Source organism: Bombina bombina, chromosome 6 (genome assembly GCF_027579735.1).
Source record: "Bombina bombina isolate aBomBom1 chromosome 6, aBomBom1.pri, whole genome shotgun sequence".
Classification (NCBI taxonomy): domain Eukaryota; kingdom Metazoa; phylum Chordata; class Amphibia; order Anura; family Bombinatoridae; genus Bombina; species Bombina bombina.
In genome coordinates, this window is record NC_069504.1 from 632,342,340 (window position 1) to 632,359,696 (window position 17,357).

Here is a 17,357-nt window from a genome sequence, read left to right on the forward strand (position 1 = left end):
AGACAATAGGACTACTTTTGCCTCTAAGATGTGATCCGTCTTCTCCCAGACTGAGGGACAAACAAAAGATTTAGCAGATAGAAGAAAAAAAAAAGAATATAGGACAGGAGGGCTACACAAAAAAAAAAAAAACAACAAAAAACAAAGAAAGAAAGAGGACAAAAGGGTAAGTGGGGCTTTGAGATCAGAATAAGAGGTCATTTAGAAGACTTTGGGAACGTTAAGCCTATTTTGAAATGGAGATCTTTAACAACTAAGAAATTAGTTAGCTTTTCCCCCCAAACTTATTTTTATCCCATTTCTGATATTATTGACTGACAACTGAGAGAAGACATAACTTTATCTTTCAAATTATGTTATCATAAATAAGAACCCCCAGACTTTAGCAGGGAAGAATATTAAAGAAAATCATAAGTCAACATCATTAGTTGAGAAAGACAGACCATATTAGGTAAAATGGAAATCTGTATAATCTTTAAAAGACATTTATAGTAATCATTAGTTGAGAAAGACAGACCATATTAGGTAAAAGGGAAATCTGTATAATCTTTAAAAGACATTTATAGTAATACATTTTAAAGTAATAAATATTATTGCATGTGTGCAAATATAAAGCACATATTGGCATAAATAGTAAATAACATTGTTACATAAAAAAACAAAAGAATACAATTATTACTGGATAACATGGATCACATAGAAATATGAGAAATATTTGTCAAATCTTAATAGGTTTTAATCCACACAACAAAAAATGTTGACCACCCAAAAATTGTGTGGTCATCATAGATAAAAATAAAGTTTGAGGTCACATTGTAAATTTGACAAAAATGAGAGCAATATTTTGATCTCCCTTTGGAAACATATTGGACTAGATTACAAGTGGAACGCTAAATTATTGTGTGCTCGCAAACAGGCAAATTAGCTGCCATTGGAGACTATGGAAGCACGCTCTCAAGAGCACAATGCTTCCATGCAATGCAAACGCGAGGTTGCATTCACATTACACCTAACTTGCAATATATTGCGCTCCACTTATAATCTGGCCCATTATGTTAGTTCAATATTATTATTGTACTTTTTATTTCAATTTTCATTACTAATAATGCAGAGACAAATTCTTTCCAAACAATATGCTTGCAATATTTTATATATGTGTTTCCCCTACCTCTCAATTTAAATAGCTTTTTTTAGTAATGAGCACTATGCAGCAAGTTGAAAAACATTAAATTGCTTGCTCTAGTCTTTTTCTCATATATCTAAAAAATTTGACAAAATGTTACAAGAATTAAGTTTTTTCTTGCAAAACACAAAAAATTAAAGCAAACAATTTTGTTTATAACCAGATTCTACCCTAATGTACGTATGTCGCAACTTTCAAGGTTTCTTGGTGTTAAATATTTTATACAGTATATGCCATCTAAATCCACTGTAGGTCTTAAATATTAGTAGTTCATGTTAGTATTACAATGTCTCTTCAAATGCCCAACATAGTCACAATAATGTTGATAGAATTACTTTCATTGTAGTCTGCACAAAATAGCTTGGTGCTGATTAAACATTATTATGGAGCAATTTCTCTCTTACACACTTGAAATGTTTATACCGAGTCTAGGACTAAATCAACACTCTCCTTATTTTGATCATGTTTTATGGTGCAGATTAAAATATATAAAAACTAAAAATAAAAAATATAGTTCTTGTTCTTTTTTAGTTACAAAAATAAATATTTATCATATATAACAATACATATGCATAATATATAGCTAGTAGGTTTTCAATAACCATATTTCCATATCATATGGCAACCACACCTCCCTAATTAATGATGTTAATGCTGTATTTTGTAATATGCTCTGCAACATGCCTTTTTTTCAATTTCCCACATACAAGTACGTCAAGGGTAAATCTGCTATGTGTCGTCCATTTTTTTTCTTTTGTGAACAATTTCAATTTTTGCTAATAGTTGTTTTCTGGCTTCAAACCAAGTTCTGAATAACCTCCAAATTCTCCATGCGCTTTCTCACTTTACATGCAATTTTTCCACTCTGTATATTAGATTTGATACAGACTAACCCAATTTTATTTACGCTTTCATTTTACCTATTAAACTATGAAGAGCTTGCATGCTCCGAAATGTATTAATTTATTTTATTAAAAGCGATCCATAGGTTTATGGAGAAGAGTAAAATACCATTTTCTTTATGGAATAACACTGAATAAAGAAAAGAAAAAACAAAAGCAAAAAAAAACCCCTTCCAATTATTTTTACAAAGGTCTTAACCAAGACACCTGTCCAGTATATATTTTTTTCTTTTGAGTTCTTTAAAATATACACATCACTCATAGCATCTGAGGATACTTTTTTCTTCAAAGGTATGAAATGTCTAGAGAACATACAAAACAGTTGGTTGTGTTGACAATGAGATTTAGCTCTGTAGTGTTTTGCTTGATAAGAATTCTGTCATAAAGTGGACCATATCCCATTAGTACCTCAAATATATTCTTAACATATCCCTAAGTTAACAACAGAACATATTCTAGAGGGACCAACTCTTCATTTTGCTTTGATTTTGAAATCTGTATTACTATATAGAAAGAAAAAAAAAACATGTACTGCAAGTCTTTTTTTCTACAGGGTAAAGAGAAGAAGTGGTTCTATCTAAGCCTTAAATAATAAAATATATATTTTCTGAATTATATGTTTATCAAAATCATTGGAAAAAAAAAATTACATAGAGATTCTCAGAGAAACACATCTTGCTGTCCATCTGACATATTTCTTGTAAAAAGTTAATTTTATTAACTAAAAATATCTAACTAAAATGTTAGCAATTATTTAACGGTTATCATAAAAAAAAAACAATATTATTTTAATATATACATTTTAATTATTGAAAAAGTGTTATCGTTTAAGAGCTAACTGCGGTATATCTGTTCATTGGCATTTCAGTATTAAAGTGGACCACATTAGGCATTGATTAATGCCATGCTCAACAGTCACAGTAGAAAATGCAATTGGTCTTTGGAACTGCCATACAGAGATTTATTGGTTGATAAACAGTACATTTTCCCATATTTTAAGCTAAAGAAAAAAAAAATCTAAGTTTTTAAAAATGAGATATACACCTACTTTTCTTAAGTGGTATAAAATAATAATGTGTGAAATACAGTTGTAAATCAGTTTTGACCATCCCCGAGAATAATTAGTGCACCTTGTCAGAAATGACTATCCTTTTTTCACTAATTGGCACAAGCTGACACAGAGAGAAAAGCTTATAAATTTTAGTAATTATTTAGCTTAAATAGTACCAAGAAAACCTGAACTGACAACTGTATATTAAAAATGTTTTATTGTTTCTTAACCCTATGAAACTCAAGTGTAAAGAAGCATTTATGACCGTTGTCCACTTTTTTTTTTTCAGCATAACAATAATTTGGCAGTGAATATGTCACAACCACAATGTCTTGCTACTCAGATATACGAAAATGGTGGAAAGTTGTGCCACTTCTTAAATGCCTAAGTAGGTAGGCACCCAAAAGGTTAATCATATACCAAATATTAATTGAAATGATGTTTTCCTTAACTTTAACCTCAACCCCTAACCAATCCTTAGCCACATACCAAACTCAAACCATAACGCCAATCGCTCCCCTAACTCTAACTGTAAGTATAAACATCACTGAAATGTTAACCATAAGGTTAACGCTAACCCCATTCCCAACAACACTGTTGCAGGATTTTGTACAGCACCATATCTTTTCCTCAGCAATAATGCCATCAGTAAAAATATGGCCTTCTTTATCACCATGACAGCAATATTTAGCTTGAATACCCTGTTAGACAGTTGTACCTTGCTGCTTTTATGTATACCTCTAGCCACTTCACATCAAGTTCTCCATTTTGCAGCACTGGCCTTTGGTACATATACTTCTGGCAAAATCATCCCACCATTTTAAAAAATCAAATTAGTAGCATGTCATCCTATGCAGACTGAACCATTTTTGGTGATCAGTATTCTTTCCTTTTAAACACATATCAGTGTAGACTCACACACATAAGTAAAGAGTGACAACTCTTTTACATCCCCTGATATTATAGACCAAAAAGAAAAAAAAAGATGTACATGCTTTGCTCTTTGCAGAAGTTTGATACCTAGCATCCAGTGTGTGTCTTAAATCCCAGGGGCATAAAGTAAAGGTATAAAGAAAGATGTCCTGAAGGGCAGAGCTTTTTAACAAGTGTTGCTGACAAGTAGGTTTAACTCATGGAATCTCAGATATTCACTTGAAAGTAATAAATGTCAATAGACTTTAGTATGAACACAGATCATTTCCCATTCAAGACATTAGCTAGTTGTATGATATGACAAAATGGCTGTCACTAACAATCCTGAAAAGGAATGAATGAATGTAATTGGGACATTATGTTTTTTTCAGGGTTATAACAAAAATTTCTAATTACATTTGCATAAAAAAAACAGGTCTTCCGTTCTATTTAGATGGCATTCTTCTGAGCCCTGAACAATTTATTTTCTGACAAATTATCCCAAAGTGAAAACGAAAAATAATTCTGTATTTGTTTAGTTTTTTGAAAAATGAACAAATATTCTGCTAACATAAACCACAAACATGATCATTAATTATTTTTAAATATGAGAATTGGTTCTTCAGTTATAAATCTTAATTCTTAATGAGTGCACACATACTGCTTTTTAAATATTTTAATTTATTGGAAGAAACATCATTATTCAAAAAATAAATATCTTCTAGAAGTAATAAAGATCAAAAGTGAATAAGTATTTATATAATTGTTACATTTTTCTACAAACACTTTACATTCTTCAGATTAAGTAACCAAATCTACTGCTTCTTTGAAAAAATATGCAACTTTCCATTTCATCCGGCCATATGCTATTGTAATATCTGCACAATAGAAATCAGCTAAAATCTTGTTAATGATTTCTGATGCTTTTAGCGTAGCCCAGGGTGTCAGATACTGCCTCTTTAATATCTACTTAGATACATATATTATAATAATATTATACTATTATCTCATATATGAAACACATTTCTGCCTTTTTACAACTAAGCAGTATATTTACAAATTAATAGCATCTGAGATAAATAATACAGCTAATAACCAGCAATATTTTAGATCTGGAAAAATGATCACCAATCATTAGAGACTAAGGGGCCTATCTATCAAGCTCCGAATGGAGCTTGACGCTCCGTGTTTCTGGAGAGCCTGCAGGCTCGCCAGAAACACCAGTTATGAAGCAGCTCAGAGCAGGCGGAGACAGGAATTGCCACAATTCAACCCGATCGAGTATGATTAGCCGCAAGTCTGCAGGGGGCGGCGTTGCACCAGCAGCTCACAAGAGCTGCTGGTGCAATGCTGAATACGGAGAGCGTATTGCTCTCCGCATTCAGCGATGTCTGTCGGACCTGACCCGCATTGTCGGATCAGGTCCGACAGACATATAATAAATAGGCCTCTAAAAGTAAACCGAGTTTTAAATGATATTACTATTATTATTATTAATATGATTAATTGTGATAATTAATAATACTTTAAAACATACTGATATCACTAGTTGTATGTTATTAATAGACTGTGTAGAGTTACACAGAAAATGTGTACATTAGTTAAATATTTTGGATTTTGGGTTCCTCTGACTGAGCTGTCTAAGTGGCACAACAGATAGTCTTATGTTTCACAATTACTGAGTAAAAACAAATATTACCTATCTAAATGAAATCACTAATTAAAAATGTAGAGGAATATTTTAATGCAAAAACTGATTGCTCTAAATCATTAGAGCATGTCATTTTAGCATTGGTAACACTTGCATACTAGGGGCCAAAGTACAAGTGGAGCTTTCACTAGAGTACTAATTGAGCTAGAAGTAAACTTTTTGCACATGTTGGGTTGTGTTCATATTACGAGTTGAAAGTAAAAAGTTATTGCTCTCACACTAACCCGATGCGTGCAGTCAAACTTACAATATTGCATGCGCGATAACCTATTCCCCCAAAGAATTCAATGGAGAAAAAAAGTGGAAAAAAACACCTGATCGCATATTTTTATGTGCGCTAACCCTACATGAAAATATGAATATTTAACATTATAAATACATAAATACATATGTATAAATATATAGACATTTATATCTACATACATATACATATTTAGATATGTATATGTAGGTATCTCAATGTTAAAGCCCTTTGCCTGCCTTTATTTTTTTAAAACCTGAGACCTTATAACTTTTTTATGATTTTTTTTTTAAATAATTTTTATTAGATGGTGTTATTATGAATGTAACTGTAATTTGTAAATTTTTTTTACTTGGTTTGTAACACTTTTTTGTTTTGCAAAACAGTCTACTACAGCTCTGAGTACACACTAACCTAACGAGCTTTAACTTGAATTGAGCTCAAGCGATCGCGTTTACTTTAAACAAATGATCGCAAAAACACAATATCGCTTGCGTGCAAATGTTTGCGCTCCACTCGTAATCTAGACCTAGGTGGCAAAGGGGTTAAATGCACTATAAATTACTGTTTGGGAGATCAAGCATTACAGTTCTCGAGCAAGACACAGTCTTGGTGGGTCAGGCAGCTGCCACTCCTGATGCTTTGTAGAATAAATATATATAGGATGGCTCTAGGAAAGTGAAAAACACAAGAAGGAGAGCAAGGGAGATCTAAGTGTAATAAAAACAATCAAATGGTATTTAATAATGTAAACATATAAAATGTGCACTCACACTATCCTTTTAATTTTTCACCTTGTGTGTAACTCTGTTATAAACCTTTAATTGATCTCTATTGATTTTATTTTTTTGGTCAAATCTTGTCCTAATTCTGCATGACAATCTTCTTCAGGTACTCTGCCACATTATTATGCTCTAACACCTTTGGGTGAGAATAGCTTTTCTATGAAATTTACAATTTTAAAACATAACATTACTTCCTAGTACCAATAACCTATAATAATAATAATAATAATAATAATAATAATAGTACAGATTAATGTAGAGTGGCAGCACAGTATTGTTTTTCTGTTTCCTAAATAAACTTGTATATTAGTGTCGAAAACAGAAACATCAAAGCACTTCTGTGTCACTCTCAGAAAGTTAAAGGACAGTTTACTCCTAAAAAACAGAATAGTGTGTGCTGGAATATATATTTAAGAACAATTAAAGGGACAGTGTACCCTAAAATATTCTCCCCTTTAATTTGTTCCCTATGATCCATTTTATCAGCTGTTGGTTACAAATAGCTCCTTTACCTTTATATTGGCATTTAAAATGGCTGATTTTGTATGTGATATCCCTATCTATACTGACATTTTCTATAAAGTATAGGCTAGAGAATAGTTGTGCAAACATAGACAGCAGAAGAAACTACATTTTCTGTGAGAGTATAGGAGGTAGGAGTGATATATAAAACAATTGTAGTTCAGACTTCACAAAGGCTGAACTCACTAAATTTTCAAAAGAAAAAGTGCAGAACTCTCCAGCATGGTGTGATCTCTCTCATTTATGTATGTGAAGTAGAGACAACCCCAAAGCAATATAGAACTGCATGATATGATATTTGTGCATTGCATTTTATATTACTATACATTTCAGATTGGGTACTTTTAGTATTATTGCATTTAAGCTAGCCTAGCCATGACTTTACACAGTCTGATTGTGTTTTGAAATGTCATGTGTTACTTAAATAATCATACTTTGCATATTTCTATGTATCTTTTACAAATTACATTGCACTTTGTATTTTCTCCATTGTATATTGACAGTTTCAGAAAGTGGCTGAACAGGTGAGTTATCATTGTATATCTGAAGCTCTCTCACAAGTCTTGTGAAATTTATTAAGCCTTTTAAACAAGCTGGTCTAACTGATTTGTCTCACTAGCTGTATGCAGGTGAAGTTTGCTCAAAATTCAGAATACACTTATTTTAACTAAGATAAAAGTAATAGATACAAAATATAGAGAAAAGTAAGTTAAATTGTAGTGAAAAATGTTCAGTTTAATTTGGAATAAATGCAAACGGAGCCTTTATATCAGCCCCAGGGGTTCTCCAGTTATCTTTTCTCTTGCATGTTAAATTTTGCATCCCAGAGAGCTTCATTACTTTCAGTGGAAGGCATCGCTCATCTTTCTGGGATTTCCAGGTTCTTATTTTTTTTTTTTTAGAAAATTCAGTGAGTTCAGCCCCTGTGAAGTCAGCAATATAATCTCTCTTCAAACTAGAGAATGTTTGATTATCTGGCCCATAGAAAGTAATGATGCTGTCTGGGAAACTAAAGCTGACAGTTTTTCAGTTTTAATTTAAATAAAATACATGCAAAGTGCAATTTGAATTTGTAAAAGATACACAGAAATATACATATGAGTATAAGCCTATTTTTTAAATTTACACAGAAACTGTAAAGTCATAATTAGAATTTGTAAAATCACAATCCTAAATACACTGCTGTATACAAAATAAAATACAAAATAGAAAGCGCAAAGTTAAAATTTAATAAAATGTAATCGGAAATGTAAAGTGATATAAAATATTAATCACAAAGTGAAAAGGCGGCAGAACTGTAATCTCATGCAGTGTTATATTGCACTGGGCTTGTCTCTTCTTCACATACAGATATTCAGGGAACTTTCCTTGGAGAAGTAAAGCAAAATCTGCCTTTTGAAAATATCAATAGGGATCTTGCATTGCTGGAGGATCATTTTAGAATATCTCACCTGAGCAGAGAGGTTTTGAATATCAGGGCCTATGTATTGGGCTTTAGTATACAGAAAGAGATAATATAAAGACAAGCATTATTTTATAAATATGGTTGAGTCATTTCATAGAAGCATTCTAACAGAATTAAGTAACATTTAACTTTGGCAAAAATGAGTCATAATGCCGTTAACCAAGAAGTGTTACATTTTTTGTTGATGGCCATCTTTGAAAGGCTGCCACCATATTCTTAGTGAGAAAAAAACCTTCATGGTCCTCTGTAAATGTAGTTGCCACTCGAGATTAATAATTTCAAATGCCCCAGTGACCTAACTGTTCATAAGTGGTTCTATTAAAGCTGCAACAAAATTATTTTAGGCATGTAAAAAACATTTCAAATAATTAATAATTATTAATTTTATTTTGTTTTATTTATTTATTTGTTTGTTTGTAAGTTGTTAATTTTAGTTTTAATGACCAAAACATCTCCAGCATTCACTCAACCACTCACTCAATTAGCATATTTACATATGACAAACAATAACTTGTTTCTTTTCTCTACACATTGTTAACTGACCTGAATAGCTCAGTCTAATAATAGAGCCCATCATTTAGGAGTTTGTTGTGTACAATGTAGCATGGCAAATACAATAATGATAATGCAGTATTGGGAGGGAGGTTCGCTGCATGCATTTCAAGTACTGGAACATCTCAAATGTAAAGCTGTATTGACACTAGATTAGGAGTGCTGCCAACTTTAACATTCTAATGCAATGCTAGCTATGTATAAATTTATAAATATTGCATTATTTCAGATTAATGTGATTTTCAAATCTATTCCCTTAAGAAAACACAATTAGGGATATTTATAATATAAAGGAAGATGTTGGTGAGGTTTGATAACTGATATACATAAAAATAGCTAGCATACAAAATTATATCAATTCATATATCGAACCATTGACCTATACATAACATCAACAATAGAAACAGACATGGATACATATATAGGACAGATGAAACACACAGTGATAGAAAACATATCAACTAAGTTGTCTCGAAGATTACTTATAACCCAAAAATATTGAGCATTAAACATTAGTCATAAAGTAATAACATCAATATTACTCAATATAATTCCATGTATATGTTTATATTTATGTCTACTTTGAAACACTGTCCACTATAGATGACCCAGGGATACAAAACAAATAAAATTAAGGTCAATACCTAGTAAAAAAAAAAAACTGGCCCATTATAGTAGCCAAAATATTGCACGTAAAAGTTGTTTCCGGCTATAAACATAGCTGTTTTCCATAAGGGAACTACTTTACTGTTTGTTCTTCAACAGCACAGATTCATGGAATTTTAGTACGGCCTGTAACACTTAAAGTCCCACTTTTCTAATTTCTATGCTAATAATAATTCTTATCACATTGGTTCAGAATCTCTAGCTTCAAAAAAAAATAAAAAAAAAAAATACTTGTCACTAAATAGGTTCACATATATGGGTCAAGTTAAAGCACACAAAAAATAAAATTCCCTACTATGCTTTTTTGAGTATGTAAATAATCCTTTGCCATAAATATCTCTCAATCACCTCTACAGTTTGTTACTGGATTCACATGATGTAAATTACTGATTATCAATAGCAATTACAAAACACTCAATACTTTAATCCTGTGACCCAGTTTTGATGTTTAGGGGGCTATTTATCAAGCTTGCCTTTACTCATTTAGAACTGTTATTATGGATAACATTTACTTTAGGATGTTTTATTTTATGACGTACAATGATTGCTTAAATTATCCAACTATTATGAAATAACACAACACTGAAGTCTAATGGGGAAATAAGTAAAATGTATTAAGGACTGCAAAATTATATTTACATATGTTTTTATTTCAAAGAGATTCTTTTATAAAAAAAAAATTATTATTATTTTATTGAGCAATATATAAATACATAAATTTCAAGTCCCCACAGCGACATTAAACATCCAAAAGCAACAGCACAAGTAAAGGAAAAACAATATTAAAAACCATTATCTTCAAGGGCACAGTAGCACATTTCTTGGAAATAGTGTTGGATGGATTAATTTTTTAAGTCAAAGTGATGATAACTTAAAACCACTATCTACTCTTTTGTGGGAGAAATGTTTCATCTGGTCGAAAGCTTGTGAAAAGATAGCAGTGCTATCCTTAAACAAATAATGGGAGGCCAATTGGCTTTGCCAACAGGCACAGTAACTCTGGTGGAAGGCGGTCTCTGGGTAGATCTCTACATGGACTTATCGAAGCCCCCCTGCAGGAAGAGACATTGATTTTAGTACATAACCAGTATTTTTTTTATACTGCCACTGAATAAGGCTTCAATATGGTAAATGACACAGATGAGCCAGATTTTGTTGCCAATAAAATTATTGGGTAGGTTCTACTGAAGCTTAAAAGACAACACAAAAGCTCATCATTCCCAAATTAATATAAATATATTGCAGTATTAATGTTGGGATCTCAGTTAAACTCTTTTGAAGAGTAAAACTAGACCACTGGCCAGATTTTTAGGTTATGGAGGTTTTGTGTCAATTTAATTATCTACCATTACAAAGTTTTTTTGTATACAGAAAAGCGTTCTTCATGCATAGATGCTAGAAAGGCACCAGATGTTTTAACTATACAATTTTTATGTAATCTATAAAACAATTAAGGCATATAAAACTATCTAATAGCATACATATACAAAATCACTAAAAACACTAGAAAATCACTAGAGTTTATAGACATTAGCAAGTCAGAATATATGTGTGTATTATTGCCTTCAAAGAAATAGCATTTGTATTATTGCTTTTTCAAATAATTAGAGATATACAAAGTTCTTACTCTAATTTAATCACATAGGTATCACTGAATCTGCTTCCATGACCATGACCCTGAGTCCGGTATATGAAACTGACGTCTCTGACTTCACACATCTAGTAAAAGTGATCTGTTGCTTTTCCATCATTTGTAGAGGAAGGGAAGAGAATAAACCAGACACTAGAGCACTAATTAACTGAGGAGTTTGTTAAATTGAATTCGTACACACACACATCTTAAGCCTTAGATTGCTTGCATGTGCTATGATTATACCAAATTAATATTTCCCATTGCACAGCTAGAGAAAAACACTACAGAGTTGTGGGGCAGACTAGTGGATTAAATACAGACATTTTAGTGGAAAATGTGGATTATATGGATACATTGTTGTTTGCTGATTTAAGCAAACCCCATCCCACTGTACACCATATGTATGAGGACCAGCACCTTCCTGTTTAATGTAGCAATTAAACAATTAAATTCTCCTCTAGAATAAGTCATCTAATATCAAAGCAATAAAATGGCACTTGAATGTCCACTTTAATTAATAATGAGTATGCTAGTTCCCCAAAGACTCTCCAGTAAGCTAGCTAGCTATTTTTTTAAACTGCTTTAAAAAAAATTTGGTATTGCTGTTGTGCTTGTATTATGAAGAATACCACTTGAGATAAATTATAATATAATGGGGCTAAACCATTAAACCAAAATCCCCTTGTTATCTCATTTTTTCAAGCAAAAGCTAAAAGTGAGATCAAAACAAAACTCTTATGTTTTTATCTTGAAATTTTGTGAATACAGCAGAAGTCTATTTAGAGTCATGGTTCCGATTCAAGCATATTAAAGATACATTTTCACATCAAAAATAAAATTGCTGGGTAGAAGGCACATTAATCCCTTATTTAGTCACTTCATTAAAGACATTTTGGCATCTGTAGTTTACAGGCCACAGTTCAAACACTAAATCACAAAACTGTATTTTGTTACAGTAGATATTTTGATAGAATTCAACAAACATATTTTTATTTAATACAGTGAAAAAGTGAGGATTATACCAAAACATTTGTTTTACTGTTGTTTACTTTTTGTCTTACATTGTGCAATACAAATTGTGTACCTTTTGGTAAACTCTAACAAGTTTTATTTATTTATTTATTTGTTTTTGTATTTTATTAAAGTGTGACCAAATTTAATTAAAAAAAGGGTTATACCATAATATCTATTGTCAGGTTCATGCTTGATCTGCCCTTTTAAGGTATTAGCAGCCAATGTCTAATTACCCTTTATTAATTAATAAGCTTCAGAAACACCAGGTAAAGTTGAACCAATGATCTACTTAAATTGAACTTTAAATTAAAACTAACTTTCTAATGTTCAAAATAAAAAAATAAAAAAAAAACAATTGCAAGAAAACACCAACATTACAATCTAAAGATGTATTCATTTTTAGTCTACTGAATGCAATGGCATCATGAAATAATCTCAGAAGATGAAGCCTGACTCCATATTAGATTCAGAAAGTCTGAATCATGATTCCTATCTATAATGTATCTAATGAATTAGTGTTTTGGGAAATCGGATTTCAATATGAAAATCAGAGGGATCATCAATTGTTTTTTTTTTGTTTTGTTTTTTTGCTTGTTTGTTTACAGTCCTCTAAATTCAAAGGGCAATGCAACATTTTTTTTTGTATATTTTTTTTTGCATGTGTTAAATCAATCTGTGAAAAATATAAATCAAGCACAACTCAGAGCTTTTATTTTTTTTTTTTCCTCAGGCAGATGAAGCAACAGTTACAGCTGCCAGATAAACTTGGATTGCACAGAAAAGCCAATGCAGGCAAGAAAAAGAAAATTAAATTAAAAGAATTTAAGAATTTCTTGCAATTTATATGTAAAAAATCCTAGCTTTCTATATCAAGTGCTACTGATAATAGAATCAGTCATGTGGAATATAACTATAGCCTGTTTCAAGATAATACCAAAATGAAGTTGTATTTATATGATTCCTTGTGCATTCTGTGCCAGTACACAACCATGACACAATCCCTTCCTAGGGACATAAAGGATTATCTGTAGTGTGTAATCTAGCTGGTGAGCTGAATATTTAAACACAGTGCTGTGTTTAAATGAGAGGGTGGGGAAGCAAATCTCCAAAGGTTTTTCACAAATGCAGTGTTAAAAAAAAAAGAAACCTGACAACAAGATTATCAACAGCATTTTCATGGAACACTATGTTAGTTTCTTTAATATTATTTTTGATGCAAAAACCTTCTTTACACATAGGGAAATGTTAATGAGAATATGGTTTGTTATATTTGGAAAAGCTCTAAAAACTGTTACCCAAAACACACACTGACACTGTCTTTCTATGCATCATGCAATTCCAATGCAACACATTTTTATCTTCATTTTTTTTAAACACTATAATAAATAGTAGAAGGAATAGCTTACATTTTTTAATGGGGAAAACCTCTAAAAACAAATTGAGAGCAATTAAATATCAAGCATTTGTAATGCATAGAGTATGGTAAATAGTTAAAAGATACCAAAACATTTTTAACCCATAAATTACTGCAAGGGCCTGCAGCACAAAAGTTGATGTTACAAAGCAACAGCAATTAATTAACAAGTGACGTTTGTATTATGATGCTGAGTATACAATGGAGAATGGAGAATCTGCAACATTATCAACATACATTTACATTATTATTACTGATTGCAGGTGTCAAAAGAAAAACTTTATATTTCATTACTACAGTGCTATAAAAAAATTGTTCATCAAATCATAATTCTCAATTGATGGTATCTAGGGTGCTTCAAAAAGGTTGGTTCATAATCAGTGGAAAGCATTTAAAACTGGACTGCAGTTTTTCAAGAGGGCATTTCAACCATTTTTGCCTGTGACAAAATTACATGCCCATGGAAAGGGTGGATCTAAAGCAAAAACACGTTTTGTCTGTCTTGTGTGCCCATCTCATCATATGGATGAAGAAATAAGCCAAACACAATGCATTATGCGAGGGCAGCACTCTACACAGATGAACAAATTGTATATTTGTATGCAAGTCTACAGCTTGCCATTGAGCAGGGAAGGCAGCTAAGAAACCAAGCATTTGTGACTAAATGCAGGGAGGTCTAGAATATCCTCCTATATTGTTTAATTTAGCTTAAGTTTTATGCTCTAATTAAAATGATTCATTTGTTTTTCAAAAAATGTCCTCTCAAATATAAATCTAAAAAAAAAAAAAACATTTTTATTCAGTGCCCACTTATCAGCAAGTCCCCATGAGGGATAAAATATATATTTAAAAAACTGTTTTCCCCAAACAAATCACATTAAGTTTAATACAGTAAAACAATGCTTAAACCTATTCATTTAAGGGGATAGGGGATGCGATGCATAGATTAAATAAAAGCATAGCCTAGAAAATGATGGAAAATAACATTAGAATGACACAGCCAAGGCAGACTGGTGCACCAGGTGCTGTATAAATTACAAGAGAATCAATGGCATCTTCATTAGCAGCGCATAGGCTGCTTGTATAGGGAAATAGAAGTGCAGTATTATGAACTTACATTGAAATTATATTCCTGGAGACATCGGTGATGTTGATGCTTGTGTTACCATTACTGGACCCTGAATCTTGTCCTTCCAAAAGGGGAAAGTTGTTGCCATCATCCTGTTTAGTACAGTTGATCTTGATTTTGCTGCAAACACAATTACCAGGGCAAGCCAACACTGATCCCAAATGGTCCAGCCAAAAGCTCCACAGTATGAAAATCCTCCAGAAACTGCACTTGGTAGGGAAAAGAGACACATCCATCTCGACAGCTGCTCTTCAAACCCCAAAAAAGGGGGGATGAGGGGAAAGGAAAACCAAGATAAAAAAAACAACAAAAAAACAACACAGATCTCAGCCTTGATGAACGATCAGATGTAAAATCCTCTAGCAGCTAAACTCATCCTGAAAGGGCTTAGAAATGTAATGCCCTTTGTCCAGAAATATACATAGTGTTGATTCCAGGTTGTTGTTTTTTTATTATTTTCCAGGAGGGTCTACAAGACTTCTGAGGAATGCAACAGAAGATGGGGAGACAGAAAAAACACGGGTGCTAAAGTCACTAAGTCCCACCTACTGGGCAGATTTCAAACTGACACACCTGCAAAAAATAGAGGGGGAAAGCACAAGAATCAGGGAAAAGGGAGTAACACACTTACAAGATCAGAGATCAAACAGCACGATTTGCAACCTGATGTAAGCTAACTGAGCAAGTGCACCTACAGTATAGAACATCAGCTGGGGTTCGTTCAGGATGAGCCTTTATGTTCAAGCAGTGACTGCACTGGATCTGCAGAACCCATCCAGCAAGGAAAAAAAAAGTTCAAGATTCTATCCCAATCCAGGGATTCATTTATCTCCCTCGTATTTTCTGATTATGGATGGATTGCAATGATACAAAATCAAGAAACAGACACATGTGGAATGAAGCTGGTTCTGCCAATGAAAAGCAAGTGCACAGTAGATACAAAATAGAGATAAGGATTTTTTTTTATATACCATGGATCTCAGCATGGATGGATGATACTGACTGTAGTAATAGATAATCACACCTGCTTTGGAAATAAAAAATGAAAAAAAAAAAAAAAATCGGAATGCATCAAAAGGCAGATTAGAAAATAGAGCTGAATTTATATGAACAGCAAAGGAGACAGGGATTGCGAAAGCCTATAGCACGTTGCACTGAACTGGAGGGAGCAAATTAAGATGCATGATGCATTTTTGGCAAGCGCAACACCCCAACTAGATCCTAGCAATGCTTAATTCTCTCTGCCCTTCATCAACGCTTCCTTGGATGCCCCTGTTTTAGTGTGCTGTTTCTAAATGCAGATGCAGTCACATTAACATATTCACACATACACTCACACTCAGACGCAAAGACAAACAATGATAACACAAGATGGACCTTCAGAAGGAGGGATACAGGTGCATGTCATTCTCAGAGCCGCAGATTGTGTATCCAAAGGCGAACTGCTGTCTCTTGTCCAAGGAAAGGGAAAAAAAAAAAAAGGTGGGAGTCTCAGCTGTTTACTGAGAGCCAGAGAATCAAAGCAGTGTGATCAGGATGAGGAGAGAGGGAGAGGGAGGAGAGTGGCAGGCAAGCACACACCAGCGCACACACACACACTCACACATAAACCAAAACTAATTCTCTATGCAGTATGATGAAAAGGGAGGGTAGGGGCAATGCAAGAAAGAAAAAAATACTAGAGTCTAATACTCGTATACTTGTGGAATTCCCATTTCGGTAATATGGAATATTGCTTTTTCTGTGATATATATATATATATCATCCTATATTATTTGTTTCAACATACAGCATTATTTAACTTCGAAAAATAGTATGTTAGTTCAGACCAGGGCTAATATGGCTGTGTTTGTGTCTCCAGGAACAAAAAGGGGGCTATATTTAGGGGCGTAAAATCCCTGATTTCCTCATAGACTTTCCTCAGTCAGCACTTACCCTTGATACAATGTATGCAATCCTTAGCCTACATATTTGTATACATTTCAGCATGTTTTTGTACATTTGTTACTGTACTTGACAAAAGGGACATCCAATACTAAATGTATGCTTGCTAAAGGCATGTGTTTAAAGAATAATATGCAGATGACTTTTATAACATTATGTTAGTTGTTTAAATATTTAATGAAAATAAGTAATCATTTTGTATGTCTGTAAAGCAATGGGCACCGGTTCCCTGC

General features: G+C 32.6%; 1 protein-coding gene across 6 annotated transcripts in view; it reads right to left on the reverse strand.

Annotated features, from left to right (window-relative positions):
- Positions 1 to 15,478, reverse strand: part of NTRK3 (neurotrophic receptor tyrosine kinase 3) — an 809,743-nt gene extending 794,265 nt beyond the window's left edge. For all 6 annotated transcript variants that reach the window (XM_053717653.1, XM_053717652.1, XM_053717649.1 and 3 more), the window contains exon 1: positions 15,169 to 15,478. In XM_053717653.1, the coding sequence (XP_053573628.1) occupies positions 15,169 to 15,416 (248 nt within the window). In that variant the 5' untranslated portion in view covers positions 15,417 to 15,478. The remainder of the gene's footprint in view (positions 1 to 15,168) is intronic.
- Positions 15,479 to 17,357: the final 1,879 nt, after the last annotated feature.